The sequence below is a fragment of the Cotesia glomerata genome, linkage group LG3, assembly GCF_020080835.1.
Source record: "Cotesia glomerata isolate CgM1 linkage group LG3, MPM_Cglom_v2.3, whole genome shotgun sequence".
NCBI lineage: Eukaryota > Metazoa > Arthropoda > Insecta > Hymenoptera > Braconidae > Cotesia > Cotesia glomerata.
Genome location: NC_058160.1, coordinates 27787598 through 27800724, shown reverse-complemented (window position 1 = coordinate 27800724; position 13127 = coordinate 27787598). Strand labels below are relative to the sequence as shown.

General features: G+C 28.9%; 1 protein-coding gene across 3 annotated transcripts in view; it reads left to right on the top strand.

Annotated features, from left to right (window-relative positions):
* LOC123261823 (Krueppel-like factor 3) overlaps positions 1 to 13127 on the top strand; it is a 252539-nt gene that overhangs the window by 237718 nt on the left and 1694 nt on the right. For all 3 annotated transcript variants that reach the window (XM_044723655.1, XM_044723652.1, XM_044723656.1), the window contains one exon: positions 3953 to 4167. In XM_044723655.1, the coding sequence (XP_044579590.1) occupies positions 3953 to 4167 (215 nt within the window). The remainder of the gene's footprint in view (positions 1 to 3952; positions 4168 to 13127) is intronic.

Genomic DNA, 13127 nt, shown 5'->3' with positions numbered 1-13127 from the left:
TCCGAGATAACTATCAAAGTAAAGTGAATTTAACAATAAGATCGAGTGTAACACTATTAAATATTCATTAACACTCGACGTGAAAGTTTACCACGGGATTTTTTGTTTAAGAAAAAAAGAGAAATTTGGATTGACCTCTTTTAAGAGCCTGATAAATTTTCGCTAAATTATTTATGTTTATTAGACTACCGTATTATATATTGTATAGTATATGTATAAGCTGTTGTCCAGCGCGATAAATGGTTTAAAGTAGTGTTTTTTAGTGGTTATGCAATAAATAAAATTTTTTATGTAGGCGTTTTCCGGTCTTACGACAATATTCGAGGTAAATTTAATCAAATTTTTTTTACCGTTTACGAGTTTTGATTTTATCAGTGAATAAATTTACATAAAAATTAATTTTTCGAGTCAAATTCGTTTTTGAATCGTTATTTATGTTATTGTTATTACTGTTAATTGATGTAAATATTTTTTATTATTAATATTGTAATGAATTTTTTCAACTTCCCGCTAAGAAAATCGAAGATTTTTAAATGAAAATTGTTGGAAATAATTATGTGCGCTGAAAAAAAAAAATTAACTTGATCCAAGAGCAAAATTCTTGAACCAAGAAAATAATTTTGAAGAGGGTAATTCTCTAGAATCAAGACGAAAAATTCTTGAATCAAGTTAAATTTTCTTAAGGAAGTACGAGCACCAAGACAACTTTTGATAAAAGGCTTGATTTTTTTTTAATATGAAGTTTAAATATGTCTAAATAAATTCCGAAAATTTGAAAGAGATTGCCCGATTATTTAAATAAGTAATTAACTTTGAAGTTGAGCAATTTAACATTGGTCTTATGGGGTAACATCCAAACACAGATACATTTCTGTATTTTTCTCGTAAAACTGTCGGTGAATATTTTTAAAAAACTTATGGATGAAAGTAAATATATTAGTACTAAATTTAATTCAAAAAAATTTACACTTGCCCGACTAATTAAAGTGTATTAATTAAAAGAAAAATAAATTCCGCCATTAGTCAATGTTAAATGTATATCTATATATTGAGAAAAATCATATTGCTACTGCTCTCCTCTTACCGCGCTAGAGTCAATACCGATCCCCACCCCGCCTAGCGCTCATACTTCCTTAAACCAAGTAAAAATTTCTTAGTTTAAGAATTTTTTTACTCAAATCAAGAAGATTAAGTTCTTCAAAATTATATACTTGATTCAAGAACATTTTTTTTCTGTGTGGATTAATTAATTTGAAAATGTGAATTGAAAAAAAAAATTTTTTTTCAAATTATTGAACCTTCAGGTCATGTATGTATTGCATAGAAATTCAATAAAACGAAGGAACGAGGAACTTGGGGAGAGTAAGAGTCAGAAATATGGCATATCGAGATCGAGAGCCGTTTCCCACCGTGAAATGACTCCCAGCGGAATCGATCGAGTTCTGCTACACGTCGATCCCGGTGGACGGCCGCGTGCGACTCGATTGGACGCGCGTCGTGATGAAATCCCTTGGCGTATTGAGCAGTCTTTATATATACTTACTCACTGTACAAGCAGTGTGTATATAAATATTACTAACGAGTCTCAATAATATTGGATATGTTCAAAAACATTTAATCGTTAAGCAATATCTATGATGTGAGTAGTAATATAGGAGTATGTAATGTCCCTTGCCTTTAAAACACGAATTGTTTTCCCATAATTTAGGTACAACAACAGAAACAGAAACATAAGGAGCGACAGCAGTCAACATTTTTTTTTTAATAATTGTTTTTATTTTATTATGTCCTCCGTTGACGTTTTAATAGGCAATTTAAGATATTTTTTGTTAATTAATATCGATTGGTGATTTAATGTTTTGCCGAAGAGAACGACCGAGAAGAAAAATTCATATAATTGCTAATTGGAAATAATATTTACTTTAAAAATATGTTTATGGATAATTTGTTATACATATGATACGGTAATGGAAGTTGAGGAAGATAATAAAATAAAATAAAATAAAAAATGTAAATATTTATTAGCGGTACTTTAAAGTTTATCTTTACTGCGAGTTCCAGACGATTAGAAGAAAGATATCTTCCAATATATAAATAAAATCTTTGTAATTTATATAAATATTTAAAAATAAAATAAATTGTGATTTAATAAACTTAAGATTCTATTTCTATTGGCGAGTTTTTGCCGGATATGAGCTTTACTTGGCAATAGCTTTAATTTTACTCTATACTATATGCATTTTCTCGTAAAGTATTCACTGGTACGGTACAAGAGCGATAATTCGCCGCAGGAGGGTTCGTTAGGTGTCTACTGTGAGTATGCGGGCGACTGTCCAACCGAGTTACCGTTTTATATAAGTTATATATTTATCTATCTATCCGTCTATCTTAACTATTTATTTACGAGCTACGAAATAATCAAAATTATCGTAAACGATGCGTTAATAAATTACTATCATCCCTATTATAAATAACTAAATTTTATGAAGAAGTATTATTAGATTGCGATAGTATTTTTTATTTAAGTGGTATTAATTCCATGTTATCGGATCAAATGTTTACGGGTTGTTGTAACCAAATAGTTTCATCAGTTTTTCGTTCAAAATTATGGACTTAACCGAAATTAATAACTCTATTTTTTTTTTTAATATTACAAACTATATTTCATATTTATTTGTCAATCATTATTTTAAAAATGAATTCAAATTTTTATTTTAATAATTTTTGATTGTTTGTAAGAGTTCAAAAATTTTATTAAACTTTTTTTTATTTTTATTATTTACAAAACAAAAATTATTTTTGTTGTTGTAATCAAATGTTTTTATCAGTTTTTTGTTCAAAATTATGAACTTGACCGAGAATCATAACTCTAATTTTTTTTTAATATTGTAATCTATATTTCATATCGATTTGTCAATCATTATTTTAAAAATTAATTCAAATTTTTATATTAATAATTTTTGATTGTTTGTAAGAGTACAAAAATTTTATTAAATTTTTTTTTATTTTTATTATTTAAAAAAATTACTTCTGTTAAAAATTTTTTTTTTCACACAAGAATAAATATTCTTGATAATTATTAAGAATTTTTTTTGTCCAAAATTATTGCATAAAAAATAAAATTATTAAATATAAACAAAAATATTTGGATAATAATGATTAGAAGAATAGAACGGTACCGTAATAGATTAATAAAACTATTATACAGTGTAATATGTTAGTAGACGCAGTCACGAACGCAATTTCTACATTCGATTACCTTGAATAGTTGGTGTACGGTGAGAATAACGAGCTATGGATATCATCCGTATTATTAAGAGTTTATTGATGTATGACCGAGTAGACAATCGGTAAGGCTGCCGTCTGCTTCGTGCCGAGAAAGGATATTACCGGCAAGTTTTTCCATCAGGGATCATATACGCCTGCACCGACTTCCATCATATCGTATCATATCATACATATCGAATCTTTCGGATCGAATAAATGAAGATGTTGTGAATAAATAAAATATATATCGGGAATTTATATAAATCCCCAAGGTTATCGTTATGATGCCGTCAAATTTCTTGCCTCGACCTCAGCCTGGTCCCTTTTTCTATCGGGTCTTAATCTCCCGATCCATCTCTTGCTCACTCGTCATAATTCTCGATATTATCCGCGTCCGCGATATACAATAAAAATGTAAAAAATTATTACATTTGCTACTCGCGGCAGATCGGCTCATCGCCAAAACAGGCACGCTCGCTGATAAAAAACTCTAACAGCCAGGTTTATGTTTCCATCATCGATCTTGATCATTCATTGTCATCCACTTCTTGTTGATTCTTTATAACCTTGTACCGTTGTACCCGGCATTTATTATATTATTATTTATCATGTACAATGTGTAAGTAAGGCTATCGAAGAAGATTATGATGATACATTTTTATTGATGATTTTTTTTTTATTTTAGTGTATTTCACAAACGACCGGCACTGACGCCTGGGATTGGCCTCACCGGCAGAGGTAACAGCGGAGTTGCTGGACACGGTGGTAGCCACAATAACGTCGACAGTGACTGCGGGGATGCCCTCAAGCGACGCAAAGTTCACCGATGTGATGTCGCGGGATGCGACAAAGTCTACACCAAGAGCTCCCACCTCAAGGCACACAAGCGAACGCACACTGGTCAGTTTTTATTTTTAATTTGTCATTTTAAATTCTCGCTCTTTATCTGTGTCTAGAGCGAATTTTAATTACAGGGAAAATATTGGAGATACAAAAAAATTATACGAGATCTTTTTGTAGAAAATTTAATGCTCTACAAAAAAAAAAGTCCTTATCAATTTTTACGTCTTTAATATTTTAGCCAAAATAATTAATTTAAAATTACTAAAAAAAGTTTTTCATAAAAATTCAGTTAGATTAAATAATTATTTTCTTTCATCAGTTAATTAAATAATTTTCTAGCCAGAGACTTGCAAAAACGTCAGTCAGTTACAGAGTACAATACAATAGAATAAAATAAATAAATTTTTTTAACAAAAAAAGACGTTATAGTTACCGCGACATATTACAATAAAACAGGAAGCAATATACAAGAATTTCCCTAGGAAAGGATTTTAATTGCTTGGAATAGTTTTATTCGCACCTCCGCATCTGACTGTACGTCTTCACTGTCAGACACCGCTGATTAACGAGTGTCGGTACGATTAATCCAATTATTTATTTCCACGGCGCTTAGGAGCTAAACTATTTTCCACGCGCCTGTTCTCCCTTATAGAGCTCACCCGCTTACAATACGGCTTTTTTTTCCGCGGAAAAATAATTATCGAATCGTAAAAAGCTCACTGTTATTTACGAGGACGCGTAGCGCCACTCTGTCTAACAGTTTTTTAGGTGAATTATTAAACATAACAATAATCCATCTTATTATCATAATCGCAACTCGTAACATTAAATAACCTGGGATATAATGTAATTAAAGTGTAATTGTTTAAGAACTTTATTAACATAACAGTATGGCCTTTGCCGCGACGGCTCGAAAAAAATTTATTCCCTCCAGCTATATCATATTATATTATTATAAAAGTATTTATAATTCTTACCTCGGAAACCGAGGCCACGAAACCGTGAAAACGCTCGAGAGCGCGAACCTATTGTCCGCGTAATTAATTCCTTTTTTGGACAAACTCTTAGTGTATTAACATTAGGTGTCAGTCAACGTCAGTTTAAACTATTCATTGCGTCAATTAAAATTATTAATATTTAATTTATACACTTATAAATTTGGGGCCTTCAAATTTTGACATTAAATTCAAATTTTTTACGAGATTGAATATATTATAATTTAACTTCAAATTTAATCATTTTTTGAGACATTTTCAATAATAAATATGAAAATTGATATATATATATATATATATATAATAGGAATTTTAAATTTGATTAATAAGTTTTTTTTTATGTGACATATAATAATTAAATTTCAACTAAAAAATGTTCCTTATAATTTTTTATATCTAATTTTTTATATCCCTACACAGAAAAAAAAATTTACTTGAATCAAGTAAATAATTTTGAAGAATCTCATCTTCTTGATTTAAGTAGAAAAATTCCTAAACTAAGAAATTTTTCTTGGTTTAAGTAAATTTTATTCAATTCAAGAATTTTTCTTCTTGATTCAAGACAATGAAACTCTTGAAAATTATTTTCTTGGTTCAAGAATTTTTCTCTTGATTCAAGTTAATTTTTTTTCAATGTATATTTACTTCAGAATTTTAATTTGAAATTTATTTTCACTACACTTGCATTGATTCTTTAATTAATTTTAAATTTTTATCACCACTAAATTTAAAAAAATTTTAAAAACTATTAAATCAATAAAACTAAAAATAAAAAAACTTTTATCCTCGAAAGCAATTTAAGCGACAGTTAAAAAAACATAAAGTAAAGAATTTATTGATTGCGTAGAATAAGTGTAGTTGTTACTTTGGTATATAATAGCGAGTGCGAGGGAGGAAAACATGGGTTACCTATGGTCTATGGTCTACGGTGTATGGTCCCTGGGATAGTAACGATAGTTACCGGCGAATAATATACTGTTAGAGGTCGGTTATACACGTTCGACACACTGGACACTATATTGTATCTCAGTTTTAAAACTAGCAAAGTGCCCGGACAGTCTATACCTATAGCTTTAGGTAACAGCGTAACGTTAAGTTACGAGGATCCGCGAATCGATAAAACATCATTACCCACACCGGGAAGGTTTTAGCGACACCCATGGGATCCATTAGTCGAGAAGATAGCACCTATTATCTTAAACTACGCAGCGTGTCTAACACTCACCGGAACCTACCATAGTCCTATATATATTGTATATACTTACAGCTTAAATATCTGTTTTAAATCGTTCTTAATTATTTCATACAACATATACTTTCACACTTTAACTTTATCACGTATGTTAACTCACATTTTATTCAATATCTCCTGCAGTGTCCGCATAATACACGACAGCACTTATGTTAAATTTTAAAAATTTTAATTTAAAAAAAAAAGATTTCTTAGCAATAAAATTCTGCGGTATAATTTATTAATATTACATTATAATAAAATAATTATTGTGAAAATAATGTAAATAGAAGATATGAAAGGTAGCGTGACGGTTGATGGACAGGAGGAAGGGATTTTACATATGAATTAACCTGAATTATCTTAGCAACTGCCGCCGTGGGACGCGACCAGACGGGATGTAGTATGTAGTATGTACGATGTACGATGTACTGTGTACTCTGACATGAACAATGCACCCCCGCGTAAATCCTACTCGGGTGAGAGGCTACGCTATACATTCCGGGAGAGGTCAACGGTTTCCCGGGCAGCTGATCTCTTCTACTCTTCTCGGCTATTGCTTATATCTTTACTTATATTACTAGAAGATGATATGATCATCACATGATAGGATACGATTAGATCTCACACGTTAGATCTTATTGACTTGAACTTTTGGACAAGACCAGTTTACTGAAAAAAAAATTAATTTGATTCTTGAGAAAAATTCTTGAATCAAGAAAATTATTTTTAAGACTTATTACACAGTAAAAAATTTTTCGTCAAATTTAACACAAAAATTTGTGTTGATGACTTTTTTTACACAATCTGTGTTGAATCAACATACTAAAATATTAAATTCTACACAAACATTTTTACACTTTACACAATGAGGAAAAATTTTTTACTGTGTACGTTGTCTTCTATCAAATAAAATTTACTTAAATTAAGAAATATTTTTCAGTTTAAGAATTTTTTTACTCAAATCAAGACGATAAAACTTTTAAAAATAAATTTCTTGGTTTAAAAATTTTTTTTAAGAGTCGTTAATTTTTTTTTCCGTGTAGATTTATTCAAAAGTAAAAATTTAATGATAAAAAATAAACATAAACCACAAACTTCTGGAGTTTAACTAAACAAAATAATTCTATAAAAATTAATAACTGTGATAATTTTTTAAGTTAATTTTTTTATAAGACAAATTGAAAGATTGTACTCAGAAAAAATTAAAAAAATCTCAAAAAAACGAAATTCGTAATTTTTTTTTTAAATAATTAATTCATTTTAAAAAAATTTTTTTGAACGATAATTGAAGTAATTAATTTGTTACTATTAAAAACATCGGTAAGAAGAAAAGCGAAGAAAATTTTTTAACAAAAAAGGGATAGATTGCAATGTATACAATGAAATACTAAACTCCAACAAATCCTGGGCGTGTCCGGTGGTCATATTTATCTTAAACATCCAGCTGAGAAAGCTCTATAATCAACTTCTACTTAAGACGTTAATTAAACCCATTGAACGAACGAGCCACATCTCATCGCTGATGCACTGAGCAGTTAAATGACGACCGACTCATAAACGCCCCGGGATAAATATCTGCAAATGTATGGCTACGTGCTCGTAAACTTTATTCGAATATATTATGGGCACTCGATTAAGGTGATTCTTGTTCTCTCAACCACCTGATTCATCTCTTACTTTTCATTTATTTTCACCTCTCATGCTCATTCGCTTCCTCTTTCTCTTTCTCTTTATCGCTTTGTTGTCTCCCTTTCTCTCTTTCAACGTTAAATGTATCAGTAAAATAAATCCCACCGGCTGGACGCGAATTTAACAGTTAAGTAATTGATAAATAAATCAAAAATATTAATTTTTTATCCAATTATCTTGAAAATACCAAATCAAAAGTTAATTCATTTTTATGCTTCAAATCTTGATAATATTCGATTTAATATTAAATTAATGCGTTTTATTTATTAACCGCTTACAAAGTTGTATTATTACTGATCGGTATTATCCCTGATATTTACGATTATGAGTCTTTTAAATCCCCCATTAAAATATAATGCATCACCACCATAGTCCAATTAAACAAAAGTATTTTATTTAACAGTTATAAGTACCGAGAAATGTACGACGCACATACATAAATGTTCTCATTTAATTAAACATTTTACTCTTTGTTTTTATTAATATTTTCATCTGTTTCTCAAGATTAATTTTTTAGCCAATATTTTAACTCTTTTTATCATAATTAAACGGTTAGTAGCTTGTAAACTCATCTTCATCCATTGGTAAGAATATTTATTAATATATAAATAGATAACAAGAATGAAATGAAAAAAATTTTATCCAAGTTTTTTTTTTTTTGTCGAATTCTTAATATTCATACTTTGACCAAATTTTCCGACTCTAAAATTAGTAATTTTTCTTATCGATAAATATTGAAATAAATAAAAAAAAAATTATTAGCTCATTTTTAGATTTAGATTTAAATTTTGTTTATTTAATGCCAAGGCACAGGCCAAATAGCAATTTCAATTACATAGTATATACAGTTTTTACAAGAAAGCAATTTCTGTGAGTACATAATATAGTATTGTACAATAATTAATTAAATTCATTTATATGTAAACAAGATAAAAAAAAAAATCAAATTGAACTTGGAACTTAATATAGAAAAAAAATAATTTAAAATATAGAATTTTACTATCACCAAATCATGTGATAATTCAGCATAATAATTTTGCGAATTGCAATTACTTCATCCTTATTTTAATCTTTAATTTTCAATGTATTAAATTTAAATTTGTTATTTATTAGAATTCGTTTTAATTATCAAGATTGAATAAGTAATTAAAAACTTCTTTTTTGAAGACTTGTAAGCTACTCAAATTTACATTATTGCAGTTACCAAAAAAGATTTCTCTAAGTAGATTGTAGTAAAAGAAGGTAGTTTGAAGGAGGTTGGCTTTTTTGCAGCCAATCGATTTTTTAAACTTTTTTACGGTGATAAAAAAATTAACTCAATTCAAAAGAATAAATCTTAAATAAAAAACAATTTTTTAGTTCAAAAAAATTAAATTTGAAGTTATTTTATTGTTTTTGATCTTCAAAATTATTTTTACATAAAAATTTACTACTTAAAAAAATCTAATAAGAAAAAATAAAAATTTCTTTTTAAAAAGGAGTAAAATAGCTTACAATATTTCGCTCGCGGATAACTAAGCTCGAGAACAAAAATCTCAACAAACTGATTCAACCATCGAACATTAAATAAAAGTAAAAATGAAAATGTGTATGTACTGTATGATAGACATAATAGTGTAGACTAATGAGAGGATTGGAGATGGAGCAACCGCGGCGTTAATGTATGGCGCAATAAACTTACGGTTGGTCGGTTGTTTAAAAATAATATGAAAATACATTAATAACGGTGATATTAATGCTCCATTACTATGTGCCAGCAATAATATCTATCCCATAGACTACAGACTGGCCCATGAGTACTTACAACTAGTACATATAATAGGAGTACGCGAGCACGGGAATAAATACGTAAGTTGCCGGTGTATATGCATCTCCGAGTAGTCTTAGCCCCGAGCTCGTAAATGGACTAATTACTCAGAATTACGCAACTCCTGCTGTTGATTTCTTATGGTCGTCATTAGTTTGCGATTACCGGACGTTACTTGCGCAATACAATGTCGAGCAGCCCGTGCAGCTACTACACTACTCAGCCACTAGCTGAAAATCCAACTACGACCTACGATGATCGATTTCTATATCAATCGGTTCATTTTGTATATACTTTGTAATCGTACGATTAGATGCTCGGACAGCTTTTCGAATTTAATTTCCTGATATGTTCGTGTTTAGCTCGGCCTTTCAATAATTCTATTTCAACGTTTTATAATTAAATATTGCGAGCTCTGATATAATTATCGGTGATTTGTATATTCAATATTTAAATGCGGTAAAGGTCACGCGGGATAATAAGTAGTTACACCTGTTTTATTTATTGGATTATTAATAAGTATAAATGCATTTTTTATCTTTCTGTTATGAGCTTTCATTATTTATTATAAATTATTCTATTATTTATGTCTGGTTTTGAGCGTGAAATGTCATGATTACTATTTATTATAATGTCATAATCTTTTTTACTATTTGTTATTATTTTTAATGGTTGAAAATTTTAATAATTATTGTAATAAAAAAAATAGTTTTTTTTTATTAGATGCATTTTTTTGATTTTTTAAAAAAATTTACAGAGATTATTACTTTAATAATTTTAAAAGTTTAAAAGAAATTAAAGAATCGACTTTGATCAATTATTATAATCTTTCTTAATTAAAAAAAAAAATTATTTGGTTTAAAAAATTGATTGTTAAAAAAAAAACCTTTTTAATCTTTGATACACGGAGAAAATTTTATAGTAGAGTTTATTATCTAGTTATGGTAAAATCTATTAATTGAATTTGATAGTAGTAAATATTATTTAAATAATTAAGTGAACCATCTGAATTGTAGTATTTACCATCCTGATGGCAAGTACTACTATTATGATGGTAATCAGTAACAATAACTTCTATTATTTTAATTAGTTACTACTATTATCAAAATTGTAATTCCTAATATAACCTGATGGTTGCAGTTACCATCAGTAATAATAATAGCTACTATCTAAGCTAGTAAAGACTATTTAAAAAATTGAGAATCTGCGTTACCGTGGATGCATTTCTGAATAAACTACAAGCAGCTGTAGCGCAGTGTAGTGCACAAAAATCAGGATTAAATTGGGATTGAATTTATATTTAAATTTTTATTTGTCTAAAATAAGTTTCCAGAAAAATTAAAATTTTCAATAAAATTAAAATTAAAAAAAAAATATGAATATAAATAAAGGATTTAATTAACTAAATTTATATTATTTTTTCTTTCAGAATTTTTACAATCTGAGATGGTTACAGTTACCATCTTCAATTATAACAGTTATAATTTTTAATAATTACAATTATCATTTTCGATAGTAATCGTTACCATTATTAATAGTAATTATTACAATTGTCAATAGTACAACCTATTATTTTATTACTAATTAATTTTATTATCATTTCAGATAATAAGAGTTAATATTTTTGTATAGTAGGTAGTATAATTAATTTTTCTCCGTGTAGTTAAAAAAAAAAAACCTAAATACTGTAATTATTTGAAGAATTGATTAAAGTAAAGTTCGGAACTTTAAAATTCAAGATAAAAAAAAATTTTTCAAATACTTGTAGTAATTTTTTTTGTTTTAAAAATGAAAATAAAAGCTGTATATACATAAAAAAATTTTAAAAATTAGCTAAATAAGTAAGGTAAAAGCCCCAATAGATGATCATGTACCAGTATATGATCACTCCATGTATTTGTATACCTATATTTGTGAATATATATATACAAATACATGGGGTGATCATATACTGGTACGTGATCATCTATTGGGGCTTTTACCTTACTTAAACTAATAGACGACCGCAAGTAAAATCAAATACGATTAACATCGAAGAATAACCCCTGAAACCCGAGTATAATCGCTTCGAATAGGTTAAACGGATAGGAATTAAATAGTAACACTACAAGAAAGCCGGATATCTAAAAGTCAGAAGAGCAAAGAGGCAGAAATGAGCGTGAATTAATCAAAGCTCGATCCTCGGTGATCAAACACGGCAAGTCTTCAATACAGATAAAGATGAGGCACTTGTCCGTTGAAACAGTACTCGGGATTTATCCATTGAAAGATCCGAATAGAAGATCCCATTATATCCTTCACTATCGAGCCTTTAACCCTAGCGCAGTCTTTTAGCTAGGTAATAGGATCAGGTAGACGACCCGAAGATCCCCGAGTTAAATACTGGGTCTTAAAACTTAAGTTCGATCAGATCGCGATTCAATATTCAAAACAAACAAAAGCCTTTTATTTAGTAATAGCAAGACAAGCCTGTACTAAACAAAGTTTAAATAAAAATCTCTGAAGCTTAAACGGTAACCGATTGACTGACGTCTAAAATTCCGACAGGCTGTCAATGAGTTTTAGGATTGATATACTTGTGCCTGACTGTCTAAATTTATTTAAAGACCAGTAGTGGTACGGTAATACCGCTCGGTCTGATTGTAAGCAGAGAGATCGATACCGGCGACATTGACGACCTTATGTCCGATACCCTCAGACGGACCTGCGAATACCGATCTGGAGATCCAGTCTCGGAGGTATTTATATTGACGAGCCAATAATTGGGTGTGAAAAGACTTTGAGACAACGAACTTAGCTCTACTCCGTTTTCTTGGGCGATCGTATCGTGGCGGGACCTCGTGACTCGTTTTATCCTCGGGGTTCTCCACGATCGTGAGATCGATCGAATTTAGTTTTTTTTTTATTTTTACCAGCTACAGCTAAATTTATTTTTATTGCATCAAAATACTCTCCCGGTGGATTAATGATTATTTTTAATGTTGGAATTATTACTACTCATTAGTCGTTAGTCATTATTCATTACTTACTTCTATTACTATATGTCTAATTAGATTACATCACGAGGCTGTAGTATGATTGTGATACAGAGAAAAATTACGAAATTTATTTATACTTTTATAAAATACTTACTCTAATGCTCAATAAATTCGAATAATTATTGTTAATAATTATTACTGGATAAAATTCGTACTTTCTCTTATAATTTATTAAGTAAATAACAATTATTTCTTTTAAAAATTATTTTCCAATCATAAGTTAATAGACTAGTCATTTAAATAGTTTTTTTTTA